This window comes from Sinocyclocheilus grahami, unplaced genomic scaffold (assembly GCF_001515645.1).
Source record: "Sinocyclocheilus grahami isolate Dianchi unplaced genomic scaffold, SAMN03320097.WGS_v1.1 scaffold2829.1, whole genome shotgun sequence".
Taxonomy (NCBI): domain Eukaryota; kingdom Metazoa; phylum Chordata; class Actinopteri; order Cypriniformes; family Cyprinidae; genus Sinocyclocheilus; species Sinocyclocheilus grahami.
In genome coordinates, this window is record NW_015508005.1 from 1 (window position 1) to 11,750 (window position 11,750).

The window sequence follows — 11,750 nt, forward strand, 5'->3', positions numbered from 1 at the left end:
GTGTGTGTGTGTGTGTGTGTGTGTGTGTGTGTGTGAGTGTGGTTTTCTTGGTGTGTGGCTTAGTGTTGTGTTAGAATCATTATTATACTCTTATACCTTTTGTTCTTTAATATTTTGAATAGTTTTTAGCTTTATTTTTTGTTTTTCATTTCAATGTTAAGTTTTGAAATGTTGTTGTATGCATTTGTCATTTTTATTTAATCTCTTTATTTTTCAAATGTGTATAGGTAGTATTTATAAAGTTTGAGCTTTTAGTTCTGGTACAAGTGTATGCTTCTGTTGTCCTCGTGTGTAAGTCGCTTTGGATAAAAGCCTCTAATAAATGACTAAATAAATAAAGTATGACCCGCTATACTACACGCCACAGCACTGATATCAGCTTCATGCTGAGCTGTTTCTCGTGCTAATGCATCGTGTGGCCAGCGCTGCTGACGCGCCTGAACACTTCCGCTTCCGTTACTATGACAACAGCGGGCGTCCGGTTTCCGAGCAACAGGAGGAGCCCACTGATCTATAATAGACAACATTATATAGATATTATATTAGATATAGATCCGTGTTCGTCCGGTAGCGCTGCTCGTAAAGCACTCATGGATCCCGCCTCTTCACCTGCGCTGGAAACAGACGCTCGTCTGAAGCTGAAAGTCGAACACAAACAGAAAAACGTGTTTGTAACGCAGCTGGAGGAGCACAGGTAACGTTACAGCGGTTCGTGTTACTGTAGGCTCGTTCACCGTCACTGACGCTTGCGCTTCTGTGCTGTTTTCGTCACGACAGAGAGCAGCTCGAGGAGCACATACAGCACATCCCGGTGATAGCGCAGGTGAGTGTTTGAGCGGCAGCTCTCTCAGGTGTGTGGGTTACCTGCGCGCGGTCTCTAACGCGGTGCTGAATGTGCTGCAGTCCTCCAGCGGGATCCTGGACACCGGCGTCCACACGCTGCAGACCACACTAGTCCTGAAGAAGCGCGCCGAGCTGGAGGCGGTGAACACACAGCTGATGGACACACGGCAGGAGGTTCAGGAGAGCATGAAGATCCTCCAGCAGAGACGAGCCGAGCTCCAGCACAGACACACGGAGGTGAGGAGCACACACACACACACACACACACACACACACCAGACTCCAGCACAGACACACGGAGGTGAGGAGCAGCTGACCCGGGTGTGTTAGGATTAATAAAACATCACTGCAATGATTGGTTTTCACTGTAGCCTACAGAAATATTAACCCCTATTATAATGGCTCTTCACATTATTTTGTACGTCCCCTGTGTATATTTAGTACAATGGAGTACAGCAAACATTTGGCAATCCCTCCACTAAATGATCTCTCTCTTCTATAATGTGTTATGAGAGCATTATGAGAAGATGTCTGACAGACTTCAGTGCTCCTCACACAGACGAAACAGAGAGCAACAAACTTCGAGAGGTTTGTGGAGGAGAACGAGGTGAAACGCCGCCGTGCGCTGAAGAGATTCCAGATGGAGAGACAGCAGAATGAAGTGAAGGAAGAGGAGAAAGCTGAACTCTCCAAACAACTCCAAGACTTACAAGCCAGGTAACCAGCCTCAGACCGCTGAGAGTCCACCCGTTTACTGATTACTGCTGTTACCAGTACACCATAAACTCCACCAAATACCATAAAAACACCTGAAACCTAAAAGTGTTATAGTGCAGATATAGTGCTCACGATCTGCTTTCTCTGTTCAACAGGCGCTTGTATTTACAAGAGCGAGTGAACAAACACAAGAAATTCGAGGAGTTTCTGATGAAGACTCTTGATTTACTTCCAGACAGTAAGAGCATCTGAACACGAAGACTCTTCAGGGCTTTTCTCTGCAGTCTTAAGCTCTGTCCCAATTCACCTACTTACATTATGCCCTAAAAGCATGTACTCTTTTGGTGAAGAAACGTACATACTTAAGTGTGTAGCAGAATAGCAGGCAAGCTTTGGGACGTTCTTCTTCATCATAACTCTGTTGCTTAGTTACGAGCATCCTGCGACTGTTAAACTGGCCTGTCAATCATCTCGTCACGGTCAACATCCTCCTCGTTTCCTTTAGTTTAATGTCCTGCTGTACTGGAGAGGAATGAAGAGGCACGAGTCTATCATGCTGAGAACTCATATCTTTATAAAAGTTCAGTGTTGTTACAGACCAAATATAACACATAACATTAAATACATATTTTTCATCAGGTTAGATATTATCACTCAAACCCCTTTCTCTACCTGTCCGTCTGTCTCACCTCTCTGCCTTGTTTGTAGTTTAACACTTTTTATCTGTGATTTGCTAATCGAATCCTCGTCCACCGCGCGGTGTTGTGGGCAATGTTAGCCGTTAGTGTGCACGGATCTGCACTTCGAATTTCTGCCGGAAAGAGTAAACCATCCGGGCACTTGTGGCATACTCATGTCAACATACTATGATTTGGGACACAGCAAGTCTAATTTGGAGTATTTAGGACGGCTAGTATGTGCACTGTGTCGCAGCATCAGTCTGCTCTGTGTTGTAGAGTATGTGGGCTACAGCACAGACCTGGTGACGCCGATCATCAGACGCTACGAGACGCTCACCATCAGCCGACAGGACCTCCTGCAGCAGTTATCCAGCCTGACGGAGCAGATGAAGGCCAGCCAGAACAGCCTGGAGTCCCGCAGACAGGAGCACAGCACCTTCAAACTGGTATGTGATTCATTCAGCTTCAGAAGAGCTGGAGACATTCAGACTGAGGTTTGTTGCTTGGGCTCTTTCCCACTGAGAATGGGCAACAGATGTGTCTGGGTACTTTAGATCGGCCGAGGCCCTGTCTCACACCTGGTTGCCCAGAAGCAGCTTCTCAAAGTTTCCCGTGTATCACAGGCATAACTGATGTGTGGTGTGTTTCTGTGGCAGATGACAAACCAGGAGCTGTCCGAGCGGCAGACACAGCTAGATCAACTGAAAGAGAAGAACAAACAGCTGGAGATGATGCTCCACATGCACCTGAGCCAGTCCAGAGACCAGGTGTGCTGGAAACATCAGTGCACTAAACACTAGATCAGTGCCACGCGTAGTTACAGGTTTTGAAGAGTCTTAACAGCATGTTGTCATTAGTCTGAATCACGTGCTCTTCACTCACTTCTCGTCCAGTTGAACCGCTGTCCCATCAGGTGTTTAAGCAGGGATGGTTTAGTCTTCCTTGCTGCTTGTCATTGTGATGTAAATCTGGAGGTTCGTGTGTGATGCTGTGATTGGTGTGTGGTAGGTGGAGGAGGACGGGAACATCTTGATGGCGGTGAAGAGCCTCGCGGAGCAGTGTTACCTGAGTCACTACAGAGCTCTAGACCTCATGGACACATCCACCATGATGGACATGATAAAGGTGACTGATCAGTTATACAGCACATGATCAGAAACAAAGTCAAGAGCGCGTTTCTCGTTCCTCTCCTGCTTTCAAAGGAATTCATCGTGGAGAAAGCTGACATGGAGAGGAGAGCCATGAGACTCATGGCCAGCAGCGGAGCGACTGTGAAGAGGAGGACACCGAAGAAGAGCTCGTCCAGCAGAAGCGGAGTGCAGATGCTGCTGTAGATCACCACCGCTCTCCTGCTGCGCTTCAGTCCGTCTCAATCCAGCCAGACCCCGAGAGCGGGCTCAGGACACACATTCAGCTCAGCACATCTGCTTACAGCAACATTTCTCATCACACACACACACACACACTCGTGTTTATGGAGCACGAGTCTGGATCAATAAGAGATTAAACTCAAGACATGCATTAAAGAGATGATCAAACACTTCTGCTCAAATGTTTTTATTCAACTTGAAAATAACTGGTTTATCAGTAATTCTGTGAAATCGTTTCAAAAATTATTTCATAAACAGTGTGATGTTTCAGTTCAATCTGAAGCTCATTTTTACAATTTTAAACCATCAGCAGAAGAAAATCAAATGACATGAGAGTAAAAGCTTTGGGTGAAACGCACACGTAGAAAAACTGGCAGATTTAACACTAAACAAGTCATTAAAATGTAGAACAATATGGGAAAATAAATGCACATACATTTTGGATTCCAATTAAAGTTTTTTCACTATGCGACAGAAAAGTTCTATAGTTCATTATTGCATGCACAGACGTGTGCTTCCTAACCCTGCTCCTGAGACACAGCAGCAGCACAGGTCTGTCAGGAGCGGACCCTGTGCTAGCGCGGGACTGTGTCGCGGCTCAGGCTGCTCAGCGCCGTGTCAGCTGTGCTCAGGGGCAGCTGCAGCTTGCCCATCTGTGTGGGGTACTTGGTCTTCATCTGGTGTGTGAACACTGGCTGCGCGATCAGCTGCTTGAGCTGCTTCTTCAGGCTCCTGATTAACCTCTGCTGCTCTCGCTCCTCGTCCTCGTCCTCACCGCCTCCTGAAACACAGAGCAGAGCACATGAGGCAGAGCTCCTGCTCCAAACACGGCTCGGTGACGCGGAGCGGAGCAGAGCTCGTACCCAGCAGCAGGTCATCGTCCACGTCGATCTCCAGCGCCTCGGACGCCTGCCGCACCCACGAGTTGTGCTGCTTCTCTCGGCTGTGGAAGTACTCCATCTTCTCGATCTTCCGGGCCAGAGTCACGCGCTCCTGTCGAGGAGAAACAAGCCTGTGAAGCGCAGCACTGCTGGCTATCTTTACAGTCATCAGCACCGAGAAAGCTCTCGGACAACTCAGAGATTATGAGCATCTTATTTGTGTCCCTGCAGCACAGAAGCAGTGTTGAGTCGCTGGGGGATATTTGTAGCAATAGCCAACAATACATTGTATGGGTCACAATTATACATTTCTCTTTTATGACAAAAATCATTAGGATATTAAGTAAAGATCATGTTGTAAATTTCTTACCGTAAATATCAAAACTTCATTTTTGATTAGTAATATGCATTGCTAAGAACTTCATTTGAACAACTTTAAAGATGATTTTCTCAATATTTAGATTTTTTTGCACGCTCAGATTCCAGATTTTCAAATAGTTGTATCTCAGCCAAATATTGTCCTATCCTAACAAACCATACATCAATGGAAAGATTATTATTCAGCTTTCAGATGATCTATACATCTCAATTTCGAAAAATTGACCCTTATGACTGGTTTTGTGCTCCAGGGTCACGTATTTGAAGCAACAGCTTAAAGATGATAAGGAGGACACATGATTTTTTGTAAAAATATTGTGCACTGATAAATCATAAGCACTGCAATATTTCATAATAAGAGAGCCGTTTCACAACGATTGACAACAGCAACCTAGAGAAGTGTTTGAGATTTTCTTTAAATGTAGATGTGTAACGCAGTTTTTTCATCCGGTCATTAATAACAAATGAAGTAGTTAGTGCTGCTGTTTAACACACCAGCTGCGGGAGCGGTCCTCTCGTCTGACCGCTCTCATCAAGCCATGCTTCCTCTTTTGGAAAGTTATATAAATGCTTTGGTGGATTTTCTTTTTTCATTTGTTGTCGAGGCAAGTGGGAATGTAAATATGATATTTATTATAACGTGGCTGAAGACAGACGTGTGAGAAAGCATGTTCATATCCAGACACATATCTCGGCAGGTGTTTTAAGGCCATGTCATCTTCCTCGGCTATCTTCATGGCTAGGAACAAGTTCAAATACTATTAAAGAGCCATTTGAAAACATATATCAGGTTTTTAACTTTGCGGTATCATATGATTCCTTAAGAGAACCTAACCAGCACAATATAATAAAACACGAGTCTGGGGATACTGAGGAGCATATCGTGTGTGTGTGTGATTCTGGAATATCTGTATATATATATATATATATATATATATATAAATAAAATACAGATGCGACTTTCATCCACAGTGGGGTTCATGTCATACAGTTTGTTCACAACAAGAACAATAGCTATAAAAACAGCTACAATGATAACTATATCAGCGACGATATGGTTTATTATAATCGTGCTGCAACTTTAAATGCTGGAGCTCTTGCGAGCAGGATTCTGATTGGCTGTCAGATGAAATAACCGTCTGGAAGTCGCTACAGCTGTGGTGTGGACGCATGATTCCAGCGGTTGCTGTACCTTGACGGCGCTCATGCAGTGGCTCTGCACGGGAAACACCGGCAGCTCCTCGCTCTTCTGCAGGGTTCTGCAGATCTTCTTGTAGTTCATCAGGTCGTCAGGCCCGATCAGCAGCAGACTCAGGCCCTCTCTGGCGGCGCGGGCGGTTCGGCCGCTGCGGTGGACGTATGTCTCAGACGTGCGAGGAACCTGAACCCGACAGAGACACAGAGCTGCTGAGAAGCTCCTGAACTCAGAGCGACTGACCGAAGCGGAGTCTCTTACCTGATAGTGTATGACATGCTGAACGTTAGGGATGTCCAGGCCTCGAGCAGCGACGTCAGTGGTGAGGAGAACACAGCTGAGAGAGGACAGAGAGGACAGGAGTCAGTGCGCGCACACACACACACACACACACACTCTCTAACACACACACACACACACACACACACACACACACACACACACACACTCTCTAACACACACACACACACACACACACACACACACACACACACACACACTCTCTCACTCACACACACACACACCACATCATTACATCTCCCTGCATAACCATCAGCTCTGGACATATGGCCACTGCAGACTAAAACATACCTCTCAAAGTAATAATGATTACATTTTTAACCAGGTTTTGTTTTTATTCATGTTTTAATTTATACAGTTCAGTTGTGCAGCATCTTATTTAAGAAAAACAAAATGCAAGGCTTTGTTGTAGACTGTTATACGTTCATCTGAGTACACTTTAAAAGATTGATTAACTTGTTAAAGTTTCATTATAAAGCGGAGAGTTCCGGTGCTTGACTCTGATTGGCTGAGCCGCGTTCGAAGCTGTTGTAAATGACGCTACAAAGTAACACACAGCTTTGTTTACGTTTGTGTGTTGCTCGGCAACCACTTTGTAGCAACCACAACTGTTTCTGAGGAGCTACATTGTTTGGTGGAAGAATACTGTGTTTATTAATATCATTACACTTTATTTGCTCCGTTTTATTTTGTGAGACCTTACTACGTATATAACCGTTTTATAAAAGCAGTAACCCCCGTGAAGACGTGGTTTACAGTGAATTTATAACAGCTAAGTGGGTTTTCTCCACTTCGTGTCGTAACTAACAACGCCCCTTAGCTGTTATAAATTCACTGTAAACCACGGCTTCACGGGGGTTACTGCTTTATTAATTCATTCCTATAGACACCATTTTTTGATGCCAAATTTGGTTGAAGTCATAAAACACAGAATTCTGAAGTTAAATGCATTTCATGGGCCCTAAATGAAAGTATCTTACTGCGGTTCTGTAGTCAGCGTGAAGAGGCTTAGTCCACTAAAATGCTAGTCGCTTGCCTTACAGACATGAGGAATATATCTGCAGGAAGCTTGAGATGTCTGCTTTACAATGAACCAGCCGCTACTGAAAACAAAAACTCTCCGATTATATAATCCGTACGAAAGGTGCGTCACTGCACTGCATCATCGACTTCATCTCTTCAGCCGACAACGACTCGGCTAGTTAAATCATTCAGACATCTCCTCGTCGTTACTTTTGCCAGTGCTTTGTGACAAGCTTCACGCATGCGTCTAATTACTGTAAACGTGCAATTAGTCAACTAATCACACATTTAGTCAACTAGAAAACCGTTTAGTTTAGTCAGGAGCAGCCCTTCTGTGGTGTTTAATGTGAACAAACTAGTTATGTTTTACATTTCCTGTTAGTAGTAAATCATCATCATGATATGGAATAATACCCAGCCCAGCCGTGACTGAGACAGCAGGAGCACAGAGCTCTCCCTCACCTGTCCTTCTCGGCGAAGCGCTCCAGGTTCTTCAGACGCTGCTTCTGGTGCATGTTAGCGTGCAGCGGCAGAGGAGCGCAGTCCAGGATCAGCAGCAGCGCGCTCAGACGCTTGATGCAGTCGATGCTGTTGGCGAACACCATGCTGCGGCCGGGATACTGCAGCAGGAAGTAGTACAGGAACAGGTCCTTCTCCTCCTTGGTGCAGTTGATGCGGGTCTCCGTCAGCGTCTCCACCGTGGCCTGCTTGCGCGTCAGGTCGATGACTTTGGGCTTGTCTTTGATGCCCACCTTCTCCATCAGGAGCTGCAGTTTGCTGCGCTCGGTGCGCTTGCGCTTCTTCTGCTGCAGGCGCGCCGGCAGGCTGTGCTCCAGCGTCAGCGTGGCCGAGAACACGAACGTCTGTCTGCTGGGGTTGAACTGGGACGTGTTGAGCATCTCCAGCAGGTTCTCCAGCTCCGCGAAGTGGCCCTTCTCCACCATGCGGTCGGCCTCGTCGATCACCAGACACCTGAGGAGATAAAGCAGAGCGGCTCAGCGTGTGAAGGCAGTGGTGTGCGTGCCGGAGAGGAGGGACGCACCGCAGCTGGCGCAGGTTCTGCAGGTGCGGGTGTTTCTCTCGGATCATCTCCCACAGGCGTCCCGGTGTGCCGATGACGATCTCCGGCCGGTGCATCAGCACACGCTGCTGTTTCTGCGGAGCCATCCCGCCAACCACGATCGCCGTCTTAACACCTGCGCAACGACACGTCAACAGGTCAACCACACTGATCTACATGATCACAATCAGTCACAACCACGAGCATCAGATGAACAGAACACGGCTTTCAGACGCTGTTCAGTCTATCTGGAGACAATGGTGTAAGAGTTTGTTTAATAGCACAAGTAGTGTGTACAGGTCATTTTCTGTCACTGAATATTATGTATAGAAAAGAGTGCAGGTTTGAGGTTTAGTGGGGACAGAAGCAAAGCTTCATAAAAGCACTTCCTTTAGTGTTGATATTGTTGAGTTTTCCTCATTCTTTCAGGCTGTGTTCACACTCTGGTGCGACTGCTCATGTAATCAGTGTGAACGCTGCCATTCAAGCCTTACAGCAACACCAAACCGAGACCCAGCGTTTCAGACTCTGGAGTGCTTCACCTTCTGTATGAATGAAGCACGGACCAAACATCGAAACAAACCAAATACAGGATGTGACCAGATCCAGATGCACTTTGATCTTTATCTTTTGTGTCAGTGTTAAGAATGACAGTGTGAACACTAAACGAACCAAGAGCAAGAGAACCGAACTACAAGTGTGAACACACTTAGATTAGCAGCAGTGAGTTAAAGAGGGCAAACTTTAGCATTTCAATGAGCTGCACACGTGCTTTTCTAACACTAATGCTGTTTTTGCTCTGTGCATTTCAATAAAGAAAGTATTAATAACAATAAATTAATGAGTGGGGTTACTTTAACTGCTCAGGTAAGGACTCATTTCAGATGTGGGCAGTAATAGGAATTAAGATCAGCCAGAGCTGTAGAGGGATCAGGAGTGGAGGACGCTCTAGTAATCAGCTTTAACTCGGGTAACGTCCATCAGCACACACTGACCGGTGAAGCGGGCCACAGCGTCGATGTGGTGTTTGACCTGCACAGCCAGCTCTCTGGTGGGAGTGAGGACCAGGCCGAGCAGCGGCGGCTTGTGTGTGTGCGTCTGTGTTTGACGAGCTGTAACATCATCAGTCTCCTCCTCCTCCTCCTCCTGCGGCGGCTCAGTGTCTCCACTCGTCTCCTCCGCTGGACTGCCGTCTGTCATCTCGCTGACCGCGGGCAGGTACAGGCTCTCCACACACACCTCTGTGTCTTCAGTCTTCCGTTCACCTTCTGACGCTTTCCTCCACTCCAGAACAGCGTGGATCATCGGAATACCGAAACACAGCGTCTTCCCGCTGCCTGCAGAGAACACACACACAGACTGAGAATCACTGACTGTGCATGACACAAACGACCCACACCGTGACGAGTGTTTGTGTGTGTCAGTGTGTATGTGAGTGAGTGAGTGTACGTGTGCGTGTGTGAGTGAGTGTACGTGTGTGAGTGTCAGTGTGTGTGTGAGTGAGTGTATGTGTGTGAGTGTACGTACGTGTGTGTGAGTGTGAGAGTGTCAGTGTGTATGTGAGTGAGTGAGTGTACGTGTGTGTGTGAGTGTACGTACGTGTGTGAGTGTGTGTGTGTGTGTGAGTGTACGTATGCGAGTGTGAGAGTGTCAGTGTGTGAGAGTGTCAGTGTGTATGTGAGTGAGTGAGTGTACGTGTGTGAGTGAGTGTACGTACGTGTGTGAGTGTGTGTGTGTGAGTGTACGTATGCGAGTGTGAGAGTGTCAGTGTGTGAGAGGTGAGTGTGTGTGTGTGAGTGAGTGTACGTGTGTGAGTGTGCGTGCGTGTGTGTGTGAGTGTACGTACGTGTGTGTGTGAGTGTACGTACGTGTGTGAGTGAGTGTACGTATGTGAGTGTCAGTGTGTGTGAGAGTGTCAGTGTGTATGTGAGTGAGTGAGTGTACGTGTGTGAGTGAGTGTACGTATGTGAGTGTCAGTGTGTGTGAGAGTGTCAGTGTGCGTGTTACTGTGTGCGCGTGTGAGTGAGCGCGTGTAAGCGTGTGTGAGAGAGCGAGTAAGTGTGTGTGAGCGAGCGAGTAAGTGTGTGTGTGAGAGAGCGTGTAAGTGTGTGTGTGAGAGAGCGTGTAAGTGTGTGTGTGAGAGAGCGTGTAAGTGTGTGTGTGAGAGAGCGTGTAAGTGTGTGTGTGAGAGAGCGTGTAAGTGTGTGTGTGAGAGAGCGTGTAAGTGTGTGTGTGAGAGAGCGTGTAAGTGTGTGTGTGAGAGAGCGTGTAAGTGTGTGTGTGAGAGAGCGTGTGAGTGTGTGTGTGAGTGAGTGAGTGTACGTGTGTGAGTGTACGTACGTGTGTGTGTGAGTGTACGTACGTGTGTGAGTGTATGTGTGTAAGTGTGTGTGAGAGTGTCAGTGTGCGTGTTACTGTGTGCGCGTGTGAGTGAGCGCGTGTAAGTGTGTGTGAGAGAGCGAGTAAGTGTGTGTGTGAGTGAGTGAGTGTACGTGTGTGTGTGAGTGTATGTACGTGTGTGAGTGTGTGTGTGTGAGTGTACGTATGCGAGTGTGAGAGTGTCAGTGTGTGTGAGAGTGTCAGTGTGTATGTGAGTGAGTGAGTGTACGTGTGTGAGTGAGTGTACGTGTGTGAGTGTACGTACGTGTGAGAGTGTCAGTGTGCGTGTTACTGTGTGCGCGTGTGAGTGAGCGCGTGTAAGTGTGTGTGAGAGAGCGAGTAAGTGTGTGTGTGAGCGAGCGAGTAAGTGTGTGTGTGTGTGTGTGAGCGAGCGTGCAAGTGTGTGTGTGTGAGCGAGCGTGTACGTGTGTGTGTGTGAGCGAGCGTGTACGTGTGTGTGTGTGAGCGAGCGTGTACGTGTGTGTGTGTGAGCGAGCGTGTACGTGTGTGTGTGTGAGCGAGCGTGTACGTGTGTGTGTGTGAGCGAGCGTGTACGTGTGTGTGAGAGCGTGTAAGTGTGTGTGTGAGAGAGCGTGTAAGTGTGTGTGTGAGAGAGCGTGTAAGTGTGTGTGTGAGAGAGCGTGTAAGTGTGTGTGTGAGAGAGCGTGTAAGTGTGTGTGTGAGAGAGCGTGTAAGTGTGTGTGTGAGAGAGCGTGTAAGTGTGTGTGTGAGAGAGCGTGTAAGTGTGTGTGTGAGAGAGCGTGTAAGTGTGTGTGTGAGAGAGCGTGTAAGTGTGTGTGTGAGAGCGAGTAAGTGTGTGTGTGTGTGTGTGCGAGCGAGCAAGTGTGTGTGTGTGTGAGCGAGCGTGTAAGTGTGTGAGAGTGTGTATGTGTGTGTGTGAGAGAGCGTGTAAGTGTGTGTGTG

The 11,750-nt window shown here is 47.2% G+C and overlaps 2 protein-coding genes across 3 annotated transcripts in view; one reads left to right on the forward strand and one right to left on the reverse strand.

Annotated features, from left to right (window-relative positions):
• Positions 1–476: 476 nt before the first annotated feature.
• ccdc197 (coiled-coil domain containing 197) lies at positions 477–3,775 on the forward strand. The gene is made up of 9 exons (XM_016262053.1): positions 477–694; positions 778–823; positions 904–1,080; positions 1,403–1,560; positions 1,716–1,798; positions 2,517–2,686; positions 2,897–3,007; positions 3,249–3,365; positions 3,443–3,775. Exons 1-9 carry the CDS (start codon positions 591–593, stop codon positions 3,572–3,574), a joined length of 1,098 nt encoding a protein of 365 aa, XP_016117539.1. The 5' UTR covers positions 477–590; the 3' UTR covers positions 3,575–3,775.
• Positions 3,776–3,781: 6 nt separating this feature from the next.
• The window catches only part of ddx24 (DEAD (Asp-Glu-Ala-Asp) box helicase 24), a 13,932-nt gene continuing 5,963 nt past the window's right edge, over positions 3,782–11,750 (reverse strand). For both annotated transcript variants that reach the window (XM_016262052.1, XM_016262051.1), the window contains exons 3-9: positions 9,443–9,784; positions 8,430–8,583; positions 7,850–8,359; positions 6,326–6,401; positions 6,062–6,250; positions 4,474–4,603; positions 3,782–4,391 (exon numbers count right to left, since the gene is read on the reverse strand). In XM_016262052.1, coding sequence (XP_016117538.1) covers positions 4,186–4,391; positions 4,474–4,603; positions 6,062–6,250; positions 6,326–6,401; positions 7,850–8,359; positions 8,430–8,583; positions 9,443–9,784 — 1,607 coding nt within the window. In that variant the 3' untranslated portion in view covers positions 3,782–4,185. The remainder of the gene's footprint in view (positions 4,392–4,473; positions 4,604–6,061; positions 6,251–6,325; positions 6,402–7,849; positions 8,360–8,429; positions 8,584–9,442; positions 9,785–11,750) is intronic.